Source organism: Ictidomys tridecemlineatus, chromosome 5, assembly GCF_052094955.1.
Source record: "Ictidomys tridecemlineatus isolate mIctTri1 chromosome 5, mIctTri1.hap1, whole genome shotgun sequence".
Lineage (NCBI taxonomy): Eukaryota > Metazoa > Chordata > Mammalia > Rodentia > Sciuridae > Ictidomys > Ictidomys tridecemlineatus.
The window spans coordinates 32,180,517-32,205,197 of NC_135481.1; the positions used below are offsets into that span (position 1 = coordinate 32,180,517).

A 24,681-nucleotide genomic window follows, 5' to 3' on the forward strand; every position below is an offset into this window, starting at 1 on the left:
TTTGGGGTATATCTTTTTCCATAGGTAATACCCTTGAAGTCACCATTCTCTGCGAGTCAGATGAGATATTTTCATAAGTTAGTTATCACTCCTTTTCTCTGAAAATCCCAGTAATTTCACAATTGGAATGGATTGCCCCAGATAAACATGTCCATAAATTGACTGTTCACTTCTCCCTGGAAGCAAATGATTGGGTTGATGCTCAGAAAGTACAAAAATATAATTATTGTGGTGTGCAGAGAGGGAGTGAGCTGGGAGTTAGGTAAGCCACCTTCCAGGTGCTGAATGGGAAGTTGCCTTTGCATTTGCCAAAGCTCTGCCTCTTTCTCACCAACCCTACAACCTCTATGTAAAGGTCTTTAGTGTCCTTTCCTTGCCACAAGATCAGGTATTAGGGAATGTTTTCTGTCTCCTGTGCCGCTCCTGCAGTCCTCAGAGCAGCCTGAACTCACAACAGCTATCACATTGTGGCCCTCAGTCTTGTCACTGTGTTACCAGGGTTGACCAAAGGAGGAAAGTGGGAGCCACTGGACAACCTCTTTTCTTTTCACTCCTGTTATATTGGGTCCCAGCAATGGGCAGTGGTCCCTAGAATAAACCCTAATTCAGTTTCAGTGAATAAATGAAACTGAGCCAGGTCCTTCCCTTGAATAGGCTTTAATTTCTTCTTCTATTAAATGAAGTTAACAACAGTGACTCACCTCATAAAAACAGAAGTCATCTCTTTCCATGGTTAGCCTGTCTTTATGAGGCCAGGTTTCTTAAGAACACAGATCTGTTCTTAAGATCTTATGCAGATCTGCATTTAATAAATGAAATGAAAGTTATTGTCATCTCTAGTTTGTACCTAACATATTGAACTTCTACTCCCTCAGGCCTTGATATTCAGTCACTCTGTTTATGCATTTATCAAGTGTCTAAACAAAGAAATGGACAGGTTATTCTTCACAGCAATGGACTCTGCTCGGAAGACTTCACCATTCCTGTTCTCCTTGTTCATTTCCCCAGATGGAGAGAACTTCATCCCACTCAGCTTCTTCACCGCCTTTACCCCTTGTAAGGTTCAGTAGAGTTGAACACTAGATGCTTTCTGGGTTCTTTCAGCCCGTGTTATAGATACCCTCTGGGTGCCTGGCACTGTCCAAGGTGCTAGGATTATGGCAGTGGTTAGGGTCCTTCCTTTTAGGATGCTTGAAGTCCAAGAAATGAATAAGCAATTACAAATAAATTCAATTATCCTTCAATGACATAAAGGTCACAAATAAAGCTATGGAAAAGAGTGGCAGGAGGGAACCTATAAAATAGTGTCATTTGAATTGAAACCTGAAGGATGAAGAGGACTCAGACCTGCAGAGCAAAGGGGAAGGTTTTGAGAGAGCAGAGGGGTCAAGGCTCTGCCTTTGGGAAGAGTGGAGTGGATCTGAGGGAAAGGAAGGAGCCAGTGTGGCAGCAAAGTGTGTAGAGAGAGAGGGACAATGATGGAGTTGGAAGGGTGAGTAGGGCCAGGAAACACAAGGTCTAGGGCCTATAATAATGAGGGGTTTTTGTTTGTTTTGTACTGGGGATTGAACCCAGGAACACTTTACCACTGAGCTGAGTCCCCAGCCCTATTTATTTATTTATTATCTTATTTATTTATTTATTTGTGACAGAGTCTTCCTAAGTTGCTTCCAGGCCTCACCAAGTTGCTAAGAACTTGTGATTGTCCTGCCTCAGCCTCCTGAGGAGCTGGGATTACAGGCATGTACCACCATGCCCGACAGTGGGTTTATTTTCATAGATATTAGGGGTGTTAAGCAATGGAGGCTCATGATCTGGTATGATTTTTGAAAAAATCATTGTGGCAGAGAGTGGAAAATGCAGGTCCTTGGTCACCTTTTCAAAAAGTGTACACTGATAAGCCAATTAGTACCACCTTGCCAGACATTCATGATTTACAGCTGCAGGAAAAGATGGCATATACTTCTGCATCAACAAGGTATTCTGGGGGAATTGGAGGTGTAGTCTATAACTACTCCCCAAATTTCACGGGGAATCTATTCTTTCCAGGACCAGTACTGCAGGAGACAGGGCAGCAGGGGCTGAGTTGGGTTGTGGATCAGAAGAGGGTACTGAAAAGCAAAGAAAACAAAGCAACCAATGAGGACACATAATCTTTTTGATTTACCTTGATGTGGAACTTGAACCCTTGTTCTGAAATGGACATTTCTAAATTTAGCTTTCCTTTCTGATTAAGCCTTATGGTTCATTGAATATAAATCTCTAGACCTCACTTACTTCCATGTGGTACCCAAGCCTTGGGAAGGTAAGTGTGATTGGGCAGAACAAAATATCCAAGATGTTTCTTATGTTGATCTTAGAGACTCCAAGAGGGACATGATTAACAGGGGTCTGGCTGAGAACATTCCACCCAGTGTGTTCTCCCCAACATCAGGGTCAAGGCAACACTTGTGCACTGAGCTGGTCTTAGGATGTAAATCTAGAGAATCTGCTCAGAATACTACATGAACTCTTTGGAGAGAAACACCTCCCCCACCCCCAGCTTCTGCCATCTTTCCACAGTGCTTTTGCCATATCCAAGCAGAGGGAAGCTGGAAGGCTTCCAAAGGAAAGCTAAACAGGAAACATATCATTTCCAAGGAGCTGACAGATCACTTTCAATCAGACTGCTTGGCTCTTATAACATTTCCAAATCACTTCTCAAGAGAAACACTCTCTCTAGTCGACCAAGGCTCTGCTAAGAGGATTTCCTCCCACGGCCTCACCTGGCAAAGCTACATAGAAGACTAAGTCTGTATTTCTAGGCTTCTTTTCTCCACAGGATCCAGGATTTAATTTTCAAACTGCCAACTTGTTATTTCCTGGCTATCCCACCAGTGTCTTACAGTCAACGGGTCCCAAATGAATTCTTCATCGTCCCCTTCCTGGCTTTCCTGTTTCTGTTGATGGTATTACTGTTCCCTCTGCTCTCCTGACTGAAAAAGTCTGAGTCATTCTTGACTCATCCTTCTCTCTTATTCTCTATGTCAAATCAACTGCCGAACCCTGTAACATCTATTTCCGTGATGTCACCTGAATGGGTCTCCTCCTCCCTATTGCGACCATCCTTCCTCCATGTGGGTTGTCAGTACCTCCATTTCCCACAGGAACATCCTAACTTATTCCCTCACTATTAACCCACCCACCTTCACACTGCTACAGGCTTCAGCCTCCTCAAACCCAGATTGCATCAGGCTGTTACCAGCAGCCAGACGTGGCTCCCCACTGCTGCCACATTAAATGCACACTGTCTTTTAGCTTCATATGTCACAATTCCTTTTCCAATGTTCCACATTCAAGTTAAACTTACTAATCATTGGTATGGGACATGACTTTTTTTTCCTTGAGCTGCTTTATTATTTCAGTGGTATTGCAAAAGATGATAAAATTGTCTTATGTTACTAATTTCTGTGATATATATATATATATATATATGCTAGTTAGAGCTTCTTTGAAGATTGGACATTCCTATATTATTTGTCTCACATTTTTTTGCTTCCTGTAATGTTCAAGAAATTATGCATAGTAGGCATCTAGGAGCTTTACATGTGTGAAATAATTCAGCTTTTACAACAAATGTATTTCCATTTTACCGATGACAAAACTGTGATGCAGAAAAGTTAAGTAATTGGTTGTGATTCCCTAATGAAGAAATGGCAGAGACAGGATAAAAATTCACCCCATCTGGCCCCAGAACCCACACTCTTGACCACCAAACTCACATTCATCTCTTTTACCTGCATTCCTGGTATCAACCATTTGCATTTTGCTAATGTTTTGAACTGAACCGAAGTGTAAGGCATGTGTCTATTAATGATCAGATAGATCAATGGCAGATGGAGTGTGCATATGTAACTTGACATCAGGAGCTGATTTGAGGTGCTTCCCAGGAAATCAGTATTTAGCTAAGATACAGCTTTGTGGTATTTTTGTCCTACTTCTTCTTATTTTTTTCTTATTCTAGTACATGGGCTGTATTGAAGTGCTGCAGTCAATGAGGTCACTGGATTTTGGAATGAGAACCCAAGTTACAAGGTAAGAGACCAAAAATTATGGGGAGGTTTAACATCTATAGTTTAACATCACAACAGTTTCTCCTGCAGGAATATCATGCAAGCTTTCAAAATCAATATGGGTTTTTTATCTATATGGCTAGAAGGTAGAACATACCCCAGTGACCTTGCATCTCAAATGGCTTTATCTCATCATGTGAAAATTACCCAACTGTGTGGCAGAGCATCTGTGTTCCATATGAGGACTAGTAAGATGATTCAGTCTACATAAATAGCTGGTTTCCCAGGTACCAAAGTACTTAAAAATTATGTCTGGAAATAGGACATTATAGAACCTCAGACCTGTCAAAGAGGTAGCTAAAAATAAGAGCAGGCAAGAACTTTTAATATAAAAAATCCAAGCTGTCTCCATTTATGCCATCCCTGTCATGAGAGTCAGTCTGAGTCTTGCTCCTTTTTGTATAGTGAGCTAGATGAAAGAGTTGAACCTGGGGGGAGCCTTTATCCAGGTGGCCCCAGATAGCTTATAGGAAGAAATCAATCTTTGTTATGTAGAGCTCAAGTAAAAGACTGAAATACAAGGCATGGTTCATTATAGCCAAGTTCAAAGCAAGGAAGTAAAGGAGAATATGTGGGTGTGAAACTGGTAACTGGGAACACTGTGAGATGAGAGAGATGAGGTGAGAGGACTAGGATTGACAAGTGGTTTAGAATGGAGACTTGTGCATCTGTGGTAGATGGTGCTGTGTCTCAGGGGTGTGCCCATCTGGATCTGTGGGTGCTACCTGTTCTGAAGGTGATGGTTCTTGTTGCAAAGAGAGGAACTTGTTCTAATGCTCATTCCATGGAATTCTAGGCCTAGAAAAGGATCCTGTGATCAAAAAATTTGAGAAAGAACCTTATTGCTTTTTAGGAGAATCATAATGTACAATTTTGATGTATTACGAACTCTGAGAGGTCCTGTGCAAAATTAACTTTATGCAGGGCATGGTGGCTCATATCTGTAAGCCCAGCAGCTTGGGAAGCTGAGGCAGGAGGATCTTGAGTTCAAAGCCAGCCTCATCAAAAGCAAGGCACTAAGCAACTCAGTGAGATCCTGTCTCTAAATAAAATACAAAATAGGGCTGGGGATGTGGTTCAGTGGTCGAGTGCCTCTGAGTTCAATCCCCAGTACCCCACTCCCCAAAAAAGAACTTTACCTCAAATATTTCTAAACATATTTGGCCCAAGAATCTTTTTTTTCCATATAATATAAATAAAAAGGGGCTGGGGTTATGGCTTAGTGGTAGAGCACTCGCCTAGAACATGTGAGGCACTGGGTTCAATTTTAAAAATAAATAAAATAAAGGTATTGTGTGCCTCTACAACTAAAAAATTAAAAAAATATATAAATAAACAATCCTTGTATCCCTAGGGTTCCATGGGAAGTACTTTAAGAAATGCTGATTTGATACTCTGCCTTATGCAGCATTGAAATTTGTCTTTGCAAATTTCTAACCAATCCTTGGTATTTGATCTAGAGTCAAATAAATGAAGTAAAATCCTGGATTTTTGCTTGCTTGTTTGTACACTTGATACCTACCCCATACCTAGAGCATGGAAGAGCTTTAGTGGATATTTATCAAATCAGTGCAAGTTCCTCTTGACTCTACTTGCAGTATTTGGAGATAGCTATCACTTTCTTCTCTATATCTTCCCTTTTGCATTCTTATGGAAAGAATAATCCTTCAAGTGATGTGGGGTCTGGACTACTTTCCACACTGTTAACCCTATTTTGGAAATGTTTTAACCTTTATATCATTTTGATGATCCTTAATCTGAGAAAACCTTTCCTATGACTGATCTCCCAGGTGTCTGGGATAGGGGCACAGGACAAAGGAATGCCCACTTTCTGGACCTGAGTGCTATGGTCCGGGTATACCTTTTCCCAAAAATTCTTACATTGAAACTTAATTGCTAGTGTGATCATATTAAGAGAGGAGGTCTTTACTAGGTGATTAAGTCACAAAGGCAGATTCCCTGGTGAATGAGATTAGTGCTTTTATAAAAGAGGTGAAAGGGAGCTGTTTGCCCCTTCTGCCTTGTGGAGATGCAACGAGAAGCTCCCACCTACGAATCAGAAGCCAGACACTGATTCTGCTGGTGCCTTGATCTTGAACTTCCCAGCTTTCAGACTGCAAGAAATTAATTCTTATTATTTATCAATTATCCACTCTAATGTAGTTTGTTACAGCATCAGGAATGAACTAAGGCACTGACAGTGATTTTACTCAGTTCATTCATTCATTCATTCATTGACTCATTCTCATTTATTAAAGTTTTTATAGTATGTCCATTAAGTGCCTGAAACTGTTCACGAACTAAGGATCCAGCAGTGAGTAAGAAAATGTCTGCTCTCATGAAATTTACATTCTGGCTGGGAAAATGGACTATGGCAAGGAAATAGATATGAAATAAACTTTTAGGTAGTAATAAGTGCTATTACTAAAACAATAATTCAGAATAAGAGGATAGATGTGTAGGGACTAGCCTTTTAAACTTTCTTTTATATCTTAGTTATAAAAACACTACATGTTTACTCAGAGCATTTGGAAATTAAAAAATATGAAAGAGGAAATTATTTATAATCTCACCTAGAGATAATGTCTATTAACATTTTATGTTTTGGAATTTCTTTCCAGTGTTTTTATTCTATGCATGAGCTCACAATGATTTTTTTGCAGAAAATATGAGCCATATTATATATTTCTTCCACATTAATCATTTTCCTATTGCTCCAATTTTTTTCTTTACTTTTCTTTCTTTCTTTCTTTTTTTTTTTTTTTTTTTGGTAACAGGGATTGAACTCTGGGACACTTATTTTACTGAGCCATATTCCCAGCCCTTTTCATTTTTTATTTTGAGACAGGGTCTCACTAAGTTGCTTAGGGCCTTGCTAAATTACTAAGACTGGTCTCCAACTTGCAATCCTCCTGCCTTGGCATCCCAAGTTGCCAGGATTATAGGCATATGCTACCATGCCCAGTCTTTATCTCCCATTTTTATTATATATATAATATATTATAAAATATATATATATACACACACACACACACACACATATATACACACACACTTATATAGTGGAATGTAATATATAACAAAATTTACCATTTCTAAGTGTGCATTTCTGTGGCATTAAGTATGTTTATTCTGCTGTACAACCATCACCATCATCCATCTCCAGGATTTCTTCATCCTCCCAAATTTAAATTCCATACTCATTAAACACTAACTTCCTATTCTCTGTCTCCTCACTTACCACAATCTCTGGCAACCACCACTACTTTTTGTCTCTACGATTTTGACTAATCCTAAATACCCTATATAAATGGAATCATATAGTATTTGTTCTTTTATGTCTGGCTTATTTCATTTAGCACAATGCCTTTGAGGCTGAGTGCTGTTGTAGTATGTTTCAGAATATCATTCCTTATTAAGGCTGAATACTATTCTATTGCATATATACTGAAGTTAGTTTATCCATCCACTAATCAAAAGATATTTGGGCTGTTTCTTTAAAGAATTTTTAATGGCTGCATAACATTCTTTTAATTGTTGTAATACTGCTATGAACATCTTATTAACATCTCTTGAGTATTTCTATAGGACAAATTCTAGAATTAGAATCATTGATCAAACAACTTAAATATTTTAAAGGCTTCCGATGTGTATTGCTAGGTTGTTTTACAGAACAACTCTACTAATTGAAACTTTTCTCCTTCATCATGTATCTTTTAGAGTCTGGGGATGTAGTTCAATGATAGAGTACTTGGCTAGTATGCACAAATTATTTAGCCCTTGGACTCAGTCTCTAGCACTGCAAAATATAACATACAGATAAAACTTATAAACTATATGTCTATACTTTCTTAGTTAGAAAATATTTAAAAACTGACTTATTCCCTCTGCTATGAAGATTCAGCTTCTCACTAATGTAGACACCCAAAGGAGAAAGTCTGGCTTTGCCTTTGGATATTATTCTTTATAGATATGTCTATATGTGATACAGACATAAGAGATTATGTTTTGGGCAGATTTATAGAAGCTTGAGGGTGGTGGTCTTTTTCAGATTTGGTAGTGAGGAGGCCTCTCTGAAGAGAAGAAATTTGAGCTAAAACCTTAGTAAAGTGAGAGATTTAGGCCACAGGAGTATTTGGGATAAGAGAGCTCAAGACAGAGGAAAATGGCTATGGACATTATCTGTTCCCAGCATCAACATTTTGGCATGTAGTTTGATAGAAGTATGAAGGAGTATGCACCTTCTCCCAAGAATGGATTTAAAAGAAAAACATTCAATGAATCTTAGCCCTGGAGAGGGAGAGATTGATTGGAGGGGAGGTCTGAATTTTAAGATACTCTTTGGTAGCCTGGGGATTTCATCTGCTATGGGGCTTGAAATTTTTTAAATTAATTTTTAAAAATTTATATATGACAGTGAAATGTATTACAATTCATATTACACATATAGAGCACAATTTTTTCATTTCTCTGGTTGTATACAAAGTATATTCACATCAGTTCATGTCTTCATACATGTACTTTGGATAATGACGACCATCACATTCCACCATCATGTCTAACCCCATACCCCTTCCCTTCCCTTCCCTCCCTTCTGCCCTATCTGGAGTTCATCTATTCCTCCCATGCTCCCTGCTCCCACCCCACTATGATTCAGCCTCCTCATATCAGAGAAAATATTCAGCATTTGGTTTTTTGGGACTGGCTAACTTCACTTAGCATTATCTCCTCCAACTCTATCCATTTACCTGCGAATGCCATGATTTTATTTTCTTTTATTGCTGAGTAATATTCCATTGTGTATAAAAGTCACATTTTTTTATTCATTCATCTACTGAAGGGCATCTAGGTTGGTTCCACAATTTAGCTATTGTGAATTGTGCTGCTATAAACATTGATGTAGCTGTGTCCCTGTAATATGCTGTTTTTAAGTCCTTTGGGTATAGACCAAGGAGAGGGATAGCTGGGTCAAATAGTGATTCCATTCCCAATTTTCCAAGAAATCTCCATACTGCTTTCCATATTGGCTGCACCAATTTGCAGCAGTGTGTGAGTGTATACCTTTTATTCCGCATTCTCGCCAACACTTATTGTTGTTTGTATTCATATTAGCTGCCATTCTGACTGAAGTGAGATGAAATCTTATGATTTGCATTTCTCTAATTGCTAGCAATGATGATGAACATTTTTTCATGTATTTGTTGATTGATTGTATATCATCTTCTGAGAAGTGTCTGTTCAGGTCCTTGGCCCATTTGGGGCTTGAAATCTTGAGGTCGATTTCCATATGAAAGGCCAACCGTCATTCACCTTACTTCAGAATCTTGTACTAAGCTTCCCCTTTCCAGTTTCCTGAACCCATTCACTGGGATTCATCAGGCTCCTCTCACCTTGATGTCAGACTGGCACATTCAGTAATGAGCCTATCTCGAAGCCATGAAAGTTGCTGCCTCTGAGCAGATGGCTTCATTGTTCATATGTGATCAGGTTAAAAAAAATGGTTCACTTTCCCTACAGACTCTATTTCCCACCTTACTTCCCAAATATTTAATCTTTTTCATTTTCTCTTAACTTTTCCTTCTTTCCCCTTGTTCTACTTCTTTAACCTGTATATGTTTTGACATTCAACAAATATTTAATTTACTTTATTATGATTTTCATGGATGTTATCATTTAAACATATTGTTAAATCAAGTTTCAAACTTTTTTATTTAAAATTTTATCTATTTTCAAAGTTTTCTCGTTTACCACATTGTCCTGTTCAGTACAAGACAAAATTTTTAGTGAGTCAGTTATAATTTCGAAAGAAAGAATTTTATTTTGTGTGATCACACACAGCTATCTCCACACATTTTCTATCAAACATGATAATTCAGATGTGAGTGCTGATAAATTAGTGTAGCTGAAAGTCTCCATTATGGGTACAAACAAATGGGGGCTGATGTCCCTCCCATAGTAAATGTCTCACCATCTCTAGGTTGCATATAATAGACAACAACATGACATCCTGGTAATGAAGAGGAGCCACAGTTAAAATGTACAAAGAGGATCCCCATCTGAAACAGGAGAGAGATGGAGCAGAATTCCTGTCTTTATGATGAACTTTTTGCCAATTGTCTAAGTGGTGAATCCATAGGACTCAGAACACAGAAGGTACTCACATGAGAGCAAAGAAAAAGAAAAGGACAAGAGGCCATTTACTTTCTCAGTAGTTCCCCAGATTACACCCTATTCAAACCTCTCATCACACTTCTCTACATTGACTTCAGGTGGACCGCCAGGAAAATGAGAAGGTAGACAAGTAGAAGACATGCTGAAGATGATAGAGACATTGCTTCCTCCTGGAAGACTATCCTCGTGATTTTAAAAGCAAAATTAAAGAAAAAAAAACAGCCCTCATTTGATCCAAGTTGAGAAACACACACACACACACACACACACAAACACACATACACACACAAAATCAGGTGGTTGAAACCTAAAGCCCAGCTTCCCTCCCTTGAGTAACCCACCACATCATGAAAAGATGCCTCCTTGGTATGTCCAGGGGGGGACCTGTCTTAGACACTGAAGGAGGAGTAGACACATCAGGGTAAACCCAGTAAATGAAGCGGTGTGATGAAGCTTGACTTCCAACCTGAAGAATAGAACCTCATATTTTGATGCCCAAAGAATCGTAGAGGAAATATGTAATCCATCACCACATCACCACAGTGCATATTATACCCCAAGGAGCAGGGCCAACTGTTAGCAAAGGGAACTCCAGACCCTCACTTTACTCCTTTGTCCTCTTTCAGTATTTGGTGCCTTTGTAACTCATATTTATTTGGTAATAAAATCAGCCAGGCTTAAGTGCAAGGCATGCAGCACTGGCTCCAAGGGCAGCTAGGCACAAGTGGCTCATAGTGGCTTTGCTTTATTTGCACACTCGCCATCCCTGGGGTTCTGTGAAGGAAAATGGGGAGCTTCCAGAGAATAAGTGGTGAATGCTCCCTTTTGGGGTTCTGTCTTAAAATTCATTTTCTCTAGCTGATCATCTCAGGCTGCACATTGTGGTTTATCTGCCCCATTATGCCATGGGGGAAAAAATCTCTTGAGTAGTGTTTTTTTTTTTTTGGAACTGCTGCTATAGACAGTAAGTAGGCTGTTTGGGTGATTTGGTACTAGGTAAGGCAACAATGAAGCAGAGATCATAATTCAGAAGATATTATAATTGGACTAATTTCCTGTTTGTATGTAATGTTATTGCTCCTGAGCAATGATTCTGAAAATTCAATTCACTAACTTGAAATTTTTGATTCTTTAGCTTCAACAGGACATTAAAGGTAGCTTTTCAGAGTCTCTCTCTCTCTCTCTCTCTCTCTCTCTCTCTCTCTCTCTCTCTCTCTCTCTCGTGTGTGTGTGTGTGTGTGTGTGTGTGTGTGTGTGAGAGAGAGAGAGAGAGAGAGAGAGAGAGAGAGAATAACCTTTTGATGCAAAGCAGATCCAAGGTACAGCTGAACATTTCCATAAGGTCTGGTGCATGTGGCTTTTATGAATTGTGAACATTAGGAAGACAGGTATTCTGTAGAGGTCAAATATCTGTGTGGAGGTGATTACATTAAGATACCCATTTTACCCATTTGTTTGAAAACAGCCTGGCATTTATCTAAACTTCCTGAGTGTTATGGGATCAGGATTGTTTAGTATGTATATCTCTGTCTAAACCTTGGAGTAGTTGAACAGCATATGGTATATTGATTCTGTGCTGACTTAGGATGAAACCTAGGAGTAGGAGTAGGGTTGCAGTTCAAATGACCTGCTAAATGAGAACCACTGGAGTGGAGATAAAAGAATGAGCCTGTCAGGCAGGGGAACACACCCCAGAAAAGAGTTATAAAGTTCTAGTCTACACTAAGGATTGGAAACAGGCATTGTGGCCAAGATGGAATGTACATGGCTGGTTAAAACAAGTCCCATTGTTTCTTGCTCAGAAAAGAGTATTAAGACTGCAGTAAGGATCTGGAGTCCCAGGGTCAGATTCATGACCTTTATCAGCCTTTAGAACAATAAGCCATGCAATGAAACATAACATTCATAATTAGTATTTCCTAGGTGAGCGCTGGTGTAAGTGGATAGATGTCAAGAGGCCTTTGCTGGATGTTTGACGTGGCACATGTGTGAGTATGCAGATAGTGACTGCTTTTTTTCCCCCCCAAGTTTCATTGCCCTCCAATTCCTCACAATCTATTTAAGGCTAAGATCTCAATTCTCAAATACTTGAGATAAATAAAATAGCCCATTAAATTTCTTTTAGAAGTATTCAAAGACCTAACTAAAAAAAATGGTGTCTCCAATCAATTGGAAAAGATTTTTATAGTATGATGGAGTCCTGTGCAGAGAGAAGGTATGAAAACCAACTGTACCCTTGTCCTCTTAGGGTATTCCACATGGCAGGGGCATAGTGATTATTGGAATGAACAGATGTAAGATTAAGAAATGTACTTAATTATACTTCAAATGTAAATGTGGTATATACATACAATGAAATACTATTCAGTCATAAAAGGAATGAAATCCTTTCATTTGCCTCATCATGAATGGAACTGGAGATCATTAGGTTATATGAAATAAGCCAGCCACAGAAATGCAAGTACCACATGATCTCACTCATATGGAATATGAAAAATCTAATCTCATAGAAGTTTAGAGTAGAATGGGGGTTACCAGAATAAAAGCAGAGTAGGGAGAAAGAAAGGAGGGGTGGGGAAAGATTGATCAATGGGTATATTGATCAATAGTTATAGTCAGACAGGAGCAAGAAGTTCTGGTGTGCTGTTGTTGCACAGTAGGGTGAGTATAGATAACAATAATGTACTCTCCATCTCAAAAATTCAGAGGAAAGAATTTTGAAATTTTTTATCATAAAGAAATAGAGGAAATAGATATGTTTAAGCTGATTTAAATATTACCTACTGTATGCACATATCAAAATGTCATTTCATTAACATATCTAGCTTGTTTTTCTATAACAGGTAAAATTAAAGTGGAAAAACTATTTTCAGTATGATAACAACATCACCCTGATCATCATCATTGCTAATGTAAATCCTATTGGGGGTCATCTCATTCTTAAAAGTTTTTCACTTTTTTTTCTGATTATGGAAAGTAAATCTGGTTTATTGTGGAAATCAGTAAATGGAATTAAAATAGAAGAAAAACAGACAAAACAGTGAGATCACTAATAGTAACAGTTTGTGGTATAGTTTTTCTACTCACATCTATCTACAAGCTCATATGGGAGCATGTGGTGCATATTAATTGATAAGCTGTTTTTGCTATTTGTTGTGCTCATTTTCTAAAGCATCAAGTCTGAGTAATAATTCTTTGACCTCAGCTTTAAGGTAAAAGGAATAATTTGCCATGGGTATATATTTATTGATTCTTTTTGGTTTCGAGTAATAGAAAAATGATGGCTGAGTTTAAGCAAAAAGAGAAGTTTCTTTTATTTATTTATTTTTTATTTTATTTTATTTTATTTTGCTACTGGGGATTGCTGTACCACTTAGGTACATGCCTGACCCTTTTTATTTTGAGACAGAGTCTTGCTAAGTTGCCAAGGCTGGTCTTAAACATGAGATCCTTCTGCCCTTGGCTCCTGAGTCACTAGAATTAACAGGTGTGCACCTTCAGGATTGCCCAGGAGAAATTTCTTGGAAAGGTAATTGGGGTAGCTCATGGAACCCGAGAGCAGTGAACAATCAAGCAAATAAGGACCAAGGTCAGGGCTCCAAGGCCTCCTCACACCCCCATCTCTGACTCTCTCAGTTCCAATTAATAAATTCTCAGGAAGGCTACTGATAGTGATTGGGGCCAATTTCTGAACCATTCACCTTTGTCCAGGATGGCGTTGTATTGTGGCAATATGGCAGTTCCATGGTGATCATATACTGGGCAGGGTGGAAGAGACAAGCTGTAGGAAGAAAGGGAAAGGGAGGGGAAGGAAGAGGAGTAGTAGGAGGGGAAATGCTAGGAAGATAAAAATCTTATAAAATAGAAGTAGTAAAAAATAATTTCCATCTCAAAGGGAAAATGAGACATCATATCAATAATTTCTTTGGGCACTTTAAAAAAAATAAAAGAAAGAAAATTGAGACTATTTAAATCATCCCTAAATGCTCCACTAAAATCTCATGCTTGCAAAATAGTTAACTCAATTTTTAATGTTATTATAGCAGTGCATTAATTTTGGAACATACATCAACTTCACTGCATTTTTATGTGGTGGTTGGACATTTCTGGAAATTTTGAGAATCCATGTCTAGGTCCTGTGTATATTTATGTCCCTTTTATAGGACTTAGGGCATGGCTTTAAATATTTTTAGAAATTTATTAAATTGTCATAGTTTTTGTTCCATGACAAACTATTTAAAGTATATCTATATTTTACTTGTTGAGGGACTCCTTGGACAGGAATGAAACTCCCAATTATAGCATCTTTTCCTTGGAAAATATGATGCACTTTATGGAGTGGTTTCTAAAAATATGTTGCAGCTAAAAACAGGGCTGCTGATTTATCCATGTACATCTCTAGGAATCTGTAGATATTTATCTTACAAGCACATACCACAAGCAGGTTATATACACACACTCGCCAACCTAAGACAGAGAGTTATATACCTGTCCAAGTCCATGTATAGATAGGCAGTGGATGGCCTCAAGAGCTTGAAGGGAAACAAATTAATTCAGAGGTTAAAACACATGAATGTTAAAGCCCATGCACGTGGAAGAGACTCCAGTATTCTTATACAGTATTGCTGAATAAAACAGGTCCCTCCATTGATGTCTTCCCAGGCCTCCCTTAACATGCAGAACCAGATGAGAATGCATTCTACTATTTTCCTTTTGTGGTCCTTTTGGCTTCCTTAAGGCTGAATTTCTAGTTTTGATTTTGTCAGTGGCCAACCCTTCATCTGAATCATTTTGCAGTGCAAGTAGAACAGGCCTTTTGAACCACTGTTCCTGGAATCACCAATGCTACAGTTGTGTCAGAGCTTTCTGAGAAAGCCCAGTGTGCCCCAGAGTGTGTACGGCCTGGAAGGGATTTGGTTCCCTAAGGTCCTATTTCAATGAAACAATCATAAGGGCATCCTTTGTCTTTGGGCTTAAAGGTTCTCCCTTGGAAGTTTGAGTCAGAGACTGGTAGGTTTCAGAACCACAGTGCCTGAAACATAGTTGGATCAATGAGTATTTGTTGATTAATGGAAAAGTTTCCATGTTTCTTAGACCTAGATCACATATTTGGAAATGACCCTGGAGGTTTGGAAGTTTCCATGGTTACTGCTGGTTAGAGAAAAGCAAAGACCTAAAGAATCTAAAACATGGGATCTGGAATTCTGAAGCTGGCCAAATTGCAGAATGAGAAGCTCATAGACAATTGGATCAGGTAACTTGCTCCACAATACAGTGTTTGGCTATGGGCACTATACACACACACACACACACACACACATATACACATATACATTGTATATATATATACACACATATGTATACATATGTGTATATATATATACACACACATATATACATATGTATATATACAAAAGAATGTATATGCACAAAAGAATAAAAATAAAATCACTGAAGATACTCAGTTTGGTTCAGACAGCCTTGAGGTCCAAGTTGATTCAGAGGAAGTTTCTCGATCCACATGAAATTAGCTGAACTTCAACTTATTTGTAGATGAAGGAATAACTTCAACTGTTATAAATTGAATAACTTCAATTTATCAAGGTCGCCTAGCAAGTCCAAAAGTAGTAGAGCCAGAAACCTGCCTCACTCTTTTGCACTATGCCTCAAAGTGAGAGAATTTTAAGGAACAAATCTTAGGGAAATGCTAAAAGCCAGAAGTGACAGAATAAGAAGACGTTTAATCCTCAGTTTTGAATTTGGCCTGGGTTTAAATGCCAGATTCCTCATTAGTAAGTTCTTTCTGAAAGAGCTTCATAAAGAAACTAACAAATGTGTAGGTCAGGATACTTTAATGTCCTTTTCTCTACTAAGGGAAAAAACAAAGTCTGCAGTTCTCATTCTAGTATACAGGACTCCCGAGGAAGAATGTTGGACTCTACTCTGGAAGTTTTGAATCAGGAACATTCATGTTTAAGTTCTCAGGTAATGCTGATGCAGCTGGTATGTGGACCACACTTTGAAAAATCACAGGTACCAGCCTATCAAGTGTCCAAATGAGGTATCCAGTTAGATCATAAATCACATGGAAATCTTTTATTTTTTAAACAAATCACCCCCCAGAAAATCCCAAAAGCATTTTGAAGTTTTTATTTTTAGGAAAGGAAAGCAGGATACTAGGGGAATGCTAGAGCCATTTTTAATTCTTCTACTCTCTAAGAACACAGAGAAATTAATGATATAGTTCTGTTTTAGTCAGCTTTCTGTCACTATGACCAAAGGCTTGACAAGAGCAACATAGAGGAGATGTGTATTTGCACGTTTGAATAATAAGGGGACAGGTCATTTTGATTCAGATTACCTGTGCCACTTATGAGACATTCTCTGACAATGACTTTTTTCCCAGTTGTCTGTATAACATAGATTTTTTTTTTTAACTAAAAATTTTTAAATTGAGGCATGGTATTTTCACATCTTCATGGACATATTATGATAATTTGATACATTTATGCAATGTATAATCATCAAATCAAAATAATAAACATTTCCATCTCTTCAAACATTAATTATTTTTTGTGTTAGGAATTTTTTTACTTTATTTTTAATGTTTTTTTATTAGTGCATTATAGTTAAACATAATTGTGGGCTTCATTTTGACATATTCATATGCATAAAACATAACTGGCACCATTTCAATCCCAAATATTTCCCTTCCCCTTTCCTACCTCCCTCTCCTGATCCTCTTCTTCTACTCTATTGATTTTTATTCTATTTATTTATTTTTAATTGGTGCATTATAATTATACATAAAAGTAGAATTTATTGTGATATATTCATACATATACCTAGCATAGTTTGGTCAATGTCATCCTGTAGTTCCTCCTTCTGAATCTTTGTCCTTTCCCTAAATCCCCTTTCTCTTCTCTGCTGTTCTCCTTTCTATTTTCAGGAGATTTCCTTTTCTTTTAATTCCTCATTTTTTTCTAGCTTCTACATGTGAAAGAAATTTTGACATTTGATTTTCTGAATTTGGCCTATGTTTCTTTTTTTATAATTTTATTTTTTAAAAAATTTAAATTTATTTGTTCTAATCAGTTATATATGATAGCAGAATGCTCTTCAATTCATTGTACACAAATGGAGCACATTTTTTCACTTCTTTTTTTGTACATAAAATAGGGTCACACCATTTGTGCAATCATACATGTACCTAGGGTAATAATGTCCATCTCATTCCACCATCTTCTTACTCTCACTCCCTCTCCCCCTTCCCCTTTGCCCCAGCCAAAATTCTTCCACTATCCCATGACCTCCCTATTATGGATTAGCATCCACTTATCATAGAAAACATTTGGTCTCTGATTTTTTGGTTTTGGCTTACTCCACTTAGCATAATATTCTCCAGCTCCATCCATTTACCTGCAAATGCCATAATTTTATTCTCTTTTAATGCTGAGTAATATTCCATTGTACGTATATACCACAGTTTCTTTATTCATTCATTTATTGAAGGGTTGGTTCCAGAGTTTGGCTATTGTGAATTGTGCTGCTATAAATATTGATGTGGCTGTGTCCCTGTAGTATGCTGTTTTTAAGTCCTTTTGGTATAGACCAAGAAATGGGATAGCTGAGTCAAATGGTAGTTCCATTCCAACTTTTTTAAGGAATCTCCATAATACTTTCCAGATTGGTTGCACCAACTTGCAGTCACACTAGCAATGTATGAGTGTGCCTTTTCCCCTACATCCTCACCAGCACTGATTGTTGTTTGTATTCTTGATAACTGCCATTCTGACTGAAGAGAAATGAAATTTTTAGAGTAGTTTTTATTTGAATTTCTCTAATTACTAGAGATGTTGAACATGTTTTCATACATTTGTTGATAGTGGGCTATCTATAAGGAACTTTGTTTATTCCCTTAGTAGAGAAAATGACATTATATCTTCTGAGAAGTGTCTGTTCAGTTCCTTAGCTAATTTAATCATTTTTTTTTTGGTGTTGAGTTTTTTGAGTTTTTTATATATCCAAGAGATTCGTCCTCTATGTTATGTGCATGTGGTAAAAATTTGCTCCCATACTACAGTCTGTCTCTTCACCTCATTGGTTTTTTGTTTTGTTTTGTTTTGTTTTTTGTGAAAAGAAGCTTTTTAGTTTGAATCCATCTTATTTATTTATTCTTAATTTTCTTTTGTGCACTTTAGGAGTCTTGTTAAGGAAGTCAGAGTCTAATCTGACATGATGAAGATTTGGGCCTACTTTTTTTTTTTTTAGCTTTCTGTAAGCATGGGATTGTCATTTATTTATTTATTTACATATAACAGTGGGATGCATTATAATTCTTATTACATATATAGAGCACAATTTTTCATATCTCTGGTTGTATACATAGTATATTCATACCAATTTGTATCTTTATACATATACTTTGGATAATAATGATCATCACATTCAACCATCATTAATTACCCCATGCTCCCTCTGCTCTATCTATTCCTTCCTCCTATGTTCCCTTTCCCTATCCCACTATGAATCAGCCTCCTTATATCAAAGAAAACATTTGGCGTTTGGTTTTTTGGGATTGGCTAGCTTCACTTAGCATTTGGCCTGTTTCTTAATAAGTTCCATCTATTTACCTGAAAATGAAGTAGTTTCATTCTTTTTTTATGGCTGAGAAAAACGCCTTTGTGTATATAAACCACATTTTCTTCATCCATTCATCTGTTGAGAGGCACCTTGACTATTTCCATAACTTGGTGATGGTGTAATTGCACTGCTCTAAACATTGGTATGTGTGTATCACTATAGCATGCTTATTTTTGTTTTTTCGGATAAATATAAAGGAATAGTATTTATAGCTGCGTGATGTGGTAGTTTCATTCCTAATCTTTTGAGGAATCTTCATACTGCTTTCCAAAGTGGTTATACTATTGATGCAGTTCCACCAATAATGCATGAGTGTACCTTTCCTCCCACATTTTCACCAGCATTTATTATTTGTGTTTTTGATGACTGCCATTCTAACTGGAGTGACATGAATTCTCAGTGTAGTTTTGATTTGTATTTCCATGATTGCTAAAGATATTGAACCCTTCTTAATGCATTTGGTGACCATTTATATTTCTTCTTTTGAGAAATGTTTTTTTTAGTTCTTTTGCCCCTTTATTGATTAGGTGGTTTTTGTTTTTTGTATGTTTGTTTGTTTGTTTTGGTGTTAAGTTTTTTGAGTTCTTTATGTATACTGGATATTAATCCCCTGTTGAAAGAGTAGCTGGCAAAGATTTTTTCCATTTTGTAACTTCTCTCTTCATACTCTTACTTGTTTGCTTTGCTGTGCAGAAGCTTTTTTAATTTGATGCCAGCCCACTTATTGATTCTTGGTTTTATTTTTGAGCTTTAGGAGCCTTATTAAGGATGTCAGTACCTATGATGATATGTCAGGGTGTTGAGACTATGTATCTTCTAGAAGTTGCATACTTTCCGATCTAATTCCTATATCTTGAAACAGTTTGAGTTGACTTTTGGATAACACAGATTCTTAAAAATAATAATAAAAAAAAGACGTCCTCTAGTTATGTGGATATGCAAATCTAAGGTGATATATAATTCTGGCAGCAACTAATTGGCAAGTCTTAGGTAAATGGAGAGTTTAGGGCAAAAGGTTTCCTGGAGTACTCTCGAGGTTAGCTGCTGAGGGAATGAGGGAATCAGGCTGGACACAAGGAGAGGCTGAATATCAATGAAGTCACAACAAAGGTCTCTGCAGATACCATGGGCAATTCTGGAGTTAGGATAGCACTTTAGAGTTGTTCCAAATTGAGGCAAGGGGACAAGACCCTCCAATCCCATAGTGACCAGTTATTGGATGCCTGCTACCTCTCAAGGTGAGACATATGCATGGGGAAGGTGACTTCTCTCGGGAGAGGACAACTTCTGGGGAAGGAACCCAGTTGTGTGCAGTCCACTCCAGCAATTGAGGAAATGAGTACCTCCACTTTGAAGGAGTGGGGAGAGTCTTGTTTATACGGGGAGACAAGGTCCACACTTTGTTTCAATGTCATGGGGACACCTAAACTTTTATATATTGAACACATTTTATGTCCAAAGTAGTCTGAGAGATTACATGGGGACTTAAATAAAATCATTCATGCAATCTGCCTTTATAGAAACTTGTGCTATCAAGTACTACTTGTATAATAGACATAATTTTTACTATTATCCATTGTATTACCTACAGCATCCCAGTTACATCACATAGAATACTTTGCTGGTACTGGGTACTGTATAAAATAGATTTGATCCAGTTAAAGCAGAAAGCCATTAGAAGGATAAAGCAATAGCAATGGTTGACATTTACTGAAACATTGTTCAAACACTATCCTACTTTATATATTTAAGGGAATGAGACCTAGAAAGCTTTAAAAACTTGTTCAGGGTCACAGAAACTTTAAGACACAGCTAGAATTTGAACTCTAGCTTGCTCTAGAGAAAAACGAAGTAACTGGGGCCAGTCCAAGATCTTTTGGATCCTGTTTCTCTATAATAATGTTTAGAGAATCATAGTCTGCAGGCCAAATTCAGCCAGTGGCCTGATTTTGATTTTTGTTACCTTGCTGTCCAGGAATAGTTTTGATATTTCTAAGTGGTTGGGGAAAAAAGAAGATATAGTGACATGTGAAAATTATATAAAATTAAATTTTCAGTGTCCATAAGTGTTACTGGCATCACAATCGTGCCTATTCATTCATAGACTGTAGCTGCTCTTCAAGCCATAGTAGCAGAGTTGAATAGTTGCAACACAGACTGTATAGCCTGCCGATCTTAAATTATTTACCATCTGGTCCTTTTCAGAAAAACTTGCAGAGTGATTCTCAACCTAAGTTCATCTGGAAACACTTGGGAGGGATTTTAAAACTTCCAGTCCCTAAGTCCTATCCTGTACCAATTAAATCAGAATCTCTAGAGATAAGACTCTGTCTTCAGTACTTGTTAACACACTCCTTGGAGTTTCTCCAATGTGCAGTCAAGACTGAGAACAACTGCCTCGAGTGGGAATGCAGTTTGAGGTTCAGATGGACCCAGACTCTCTGCCTCCAGACTGCCAGATGGGAAAGAGAATGCAGGTCACTCTTGCCACCTGCATGTACTGGGAGCAAAGAAGTTCAAGACCTCCAGATGCCTGCTGGTAAAAGCATTCCCCAAGAGCAGGCAAGGCAGGGAGGCAGGGGTGGGGGGAGAGGAGTGGATTTGCTAAATATCTACTCTAGCACAGAGTGACTAAGTTGAAGACAGATTTTCCCCCAAATGGAAATCATCAAATGTACAGGGAGTGTAGCCTTCCTTATCAAGCCTCTAGGAACAGTTAGCCTCATTTCTTAGCATCCACTACAGAAACCATCTGGTCAAAGCTGTAGAGCACAAAACCAGTTGCCCTATGTAGCTGAGTCCAAGAGACTTTTGAATCAACCATGTGAACCATCAACTCTGCTTCAGGATCAGCTGAGAGGCTTGTCAAACTGAAGATCCTAGCCCCATTACAGACTGAGAGAATCAAAATCTCTACAAACAACCCTAGAAATCTGCATTTGAACAGTTACCAGTTGATTATTGAGAACTTGAAAGTTTTTTGCCACTTACCTGAATGGTTTTGCTGGCAAATTCCTGACAGATGTGCAGGTCCAACTGTCCTTCAGTCATTTGCCACCGTGGACTTAACTGGCTAGCCCAGGAATGATTCCTTTAAGAGTGCACACCCACATTAAAAAATGAACTTTTCAGATAAAATTGATAACATATATGCCAAATGGCCTTTTAAAGAACCAGTTTTTTTTTTAAATGTGACAAAAGTTGTACTTTCCAACAATTGCTGTCTCACGCAATGTTATTAACACCTTTGCAGCAAATTGGTTTAAATATTAAACAGGGCCAAATCTTCCTTCTTTGAAAAAAAGGCCAAATTTTTGTAAATAGATACATATCATTGAGAATGAATGGAGTGAATAAAAAGTAGTTGATCAAGTTGGATCTGTTCTGTTTTTTTTTTAATTTAAATGAAAGAACTTTGACTTTAAAGTGATCACATTGCATGTCGATGCACTCTTTAAAAGCCACACCTTCATAATATTTTGAATGTTTTCTCTCTAACAGAGTTGTTTTAAAGAAGCCCAGCTTATCCCAAAGTAAAGGAAAACAGAGTTTGGGACTGACAAATTTATTCTTACTTTGTATGAAAATGACTCTTGTCATTTTCATAAGGCATAACCACTTACAAAGGCTACAGACTTCATTTTGTGGGTGTAAGTGTCTGAATATTGAAATACATGATCCTATTATAGGAAATTATTGTGAGATAGAGAACATTAGCATTTACTTTCTGTTAACTAGGGAGACTTGTAGGGGAGAAATGATACTTGGAATAGGATGGTCATTTCACCTCATTCCAGTGTGATTAATGGTCCACATTTGTATCAGAGCCAAAGGACAGAAGAACAGAGTAGACAGAACAACCTATGTCCTATGGTGGCTGAGCTGGGTCGAATTGCAAATGTACTTCAGAATCAGATTTTCGATATAATTCAGGAGGACAGTGGTGGTTAAGTCAGTGTGAGGGTAAATGCTATGGCAGCACTGAAAGGTTTTGTTTGACCACCTGGGACCTGAGATGCATGTTTCTAAAATGAAAGGACATATTTATGAGCTGGGTGTACCCTCCTTGAGTGAATGGGTGATGCCCCTTGATAACAGCACAAAGGGAATCTGAAGTTTCCATTTTTAACTGGTCTGTGGACATTGACTCTGTTCATTGTGCCTTATCGCCATGTTGGCAGGCTCATATTCTAAAACATCGTGTCCAAGGGCTTTCACAAGTCCTTGGATGTCTTTAATTTCACCAGGCTGAACAAAATTGAACACATAGATCACTGAGACTTGATGTCCTGAAGGCAAAGATTTTGAAAAAGATGGCACTGGTTTCCCTAGAACAATTGGAATAATATAATACCACACCGAGGTGGAGTCTGAATGACTCACAAGTCCCTTCATTCACAACATGAAGGCAATTTGAGACTCTCAGGTGACAACTTGACCCTTAGACATTGTTAACCGGTTTCTTTAAGGATCATGTTGGAGATGAGAAGTAAAGGGAAGTCCCTTGGGAAATAGAGGCAAATTAGTGTGGCCGCAATCTTTTCAGTTTGGAAAGGTTCTTGTTGTAAGAAAATTTTACTCTCTTTTCTATTGCTACAACAAAACTGAAACCACTCTTTCACTGTGTGTGTGAACATGTGTGTTATGTGAGACAGTGGCTGTGACTCTGAGCGTGTGTGCAGGGTGGGGGATTGCAGGAACATTGCCTGCAATCATTCCAGCGGAGCCCTTTGCCTGGTTTCATGTGACACATTTTCTGGCTTTTCTATTTACTGAAGAACTGCATTTTCACTGGGAAAAAAACTGCCCTGAAGCCCTTCCCCCCATTAAATGTACCACTTTGTCTTGGATTGTGATATTGCCTTCCAAACTTGGGGGGGGGGAAGAAAAGGAGGCAACATTGCTGCCAAAGGAGCTTAACTGTTTAAGGGTTAAAGACACAGAAAAATTATAACTTAAGTACTGCAGTGGGCCTGGGGTTAGTGAAGAAAGATGGCTTTGTTTAGATGATTGGTTTGGACTTTGTGAAGGCAGACAAAATATCTTTTTTTGGTCTTATGGCGTAGGCAGGGTTTTATAGTCTTAAAAGCAAATCTTCAACTGCATTCTCCTTCTCTTACATCAGCCCACTTCTCCCCTTCCTTCTCATGTGGTGAAACAATAAACAAAGTGGCCACTGTTGGTGTTGTGGGGTGTTTCTCTCTCTTTCTAGAACAGGCTCCCAGGATAGAAATCTTCAGCCATTTAAACTCCAAAAATTCTGCTCCTCTAAGAGAAGACAAGTGCCAAATGTTTGCTAGCTGCAGAAGATCTCATGGCAAGACAGCTCTGAAAGGCCTACGCAGAAATGCAGACTGCTGGCAGCTAGGAAGGCGGGGAACCCTGGGCCCTGGGAGAAGTCGCCACTGCAGGCTCCCAACTGTGTTTTCTTTTTCCGTAGCATTTGTACAGTCAGTGTATTAGGCTGGAGGGTGTGGCTGAGACTCCAGGAAAAACTCTGAAAGTACTATTTGTTCTTGAAAATATTACAGTTAATTTCTTGGTCCCACTCTCAGGGAAAGAAAAGATCTTTGTAAAGAAAAGCAACAAAATGCAGGCATGCCTGAGATTTCCAGATCTGTTAACACTGATATCAGCAAAGAAAGTGAGTTTCAGAGGTTATTTTTAAGCAGTGGTTTACAAATGCTTTGGGGACAGTGCGGTGGGAAGTGGGCCCTTTGAAATCGAATAAAGGTAGCACGAACACAGTTTTTGG

The 24,681-nt window shown here is 38.1% G+C and overlaps 1 protein-coding gene across 2 annotated transcripts in view; it reads left to right on the forward strand.

Annotated features, from left to right (window-relative positions):
* Window positions 1-24,681, forward strand: part of Shc4 (SHC adaptor protein 4) — a 128,971-nt gene that overhangs the window by 32,747 nt on the left and 71,543 nt on the right. For both annotated transcript variants that reach the window (XM_040274722.2, XM_005316542.3), the window contains exon 2: window positions 4,004-4,074. In XM_040274722.2, coding sequence (XP_040130656.1) covers window positions 4,004-4,074 — 71 coding nt within the window. The remainder of the gene's footprint in view (window positions 1-4,003; window positions 4,075-24,681) is intronic.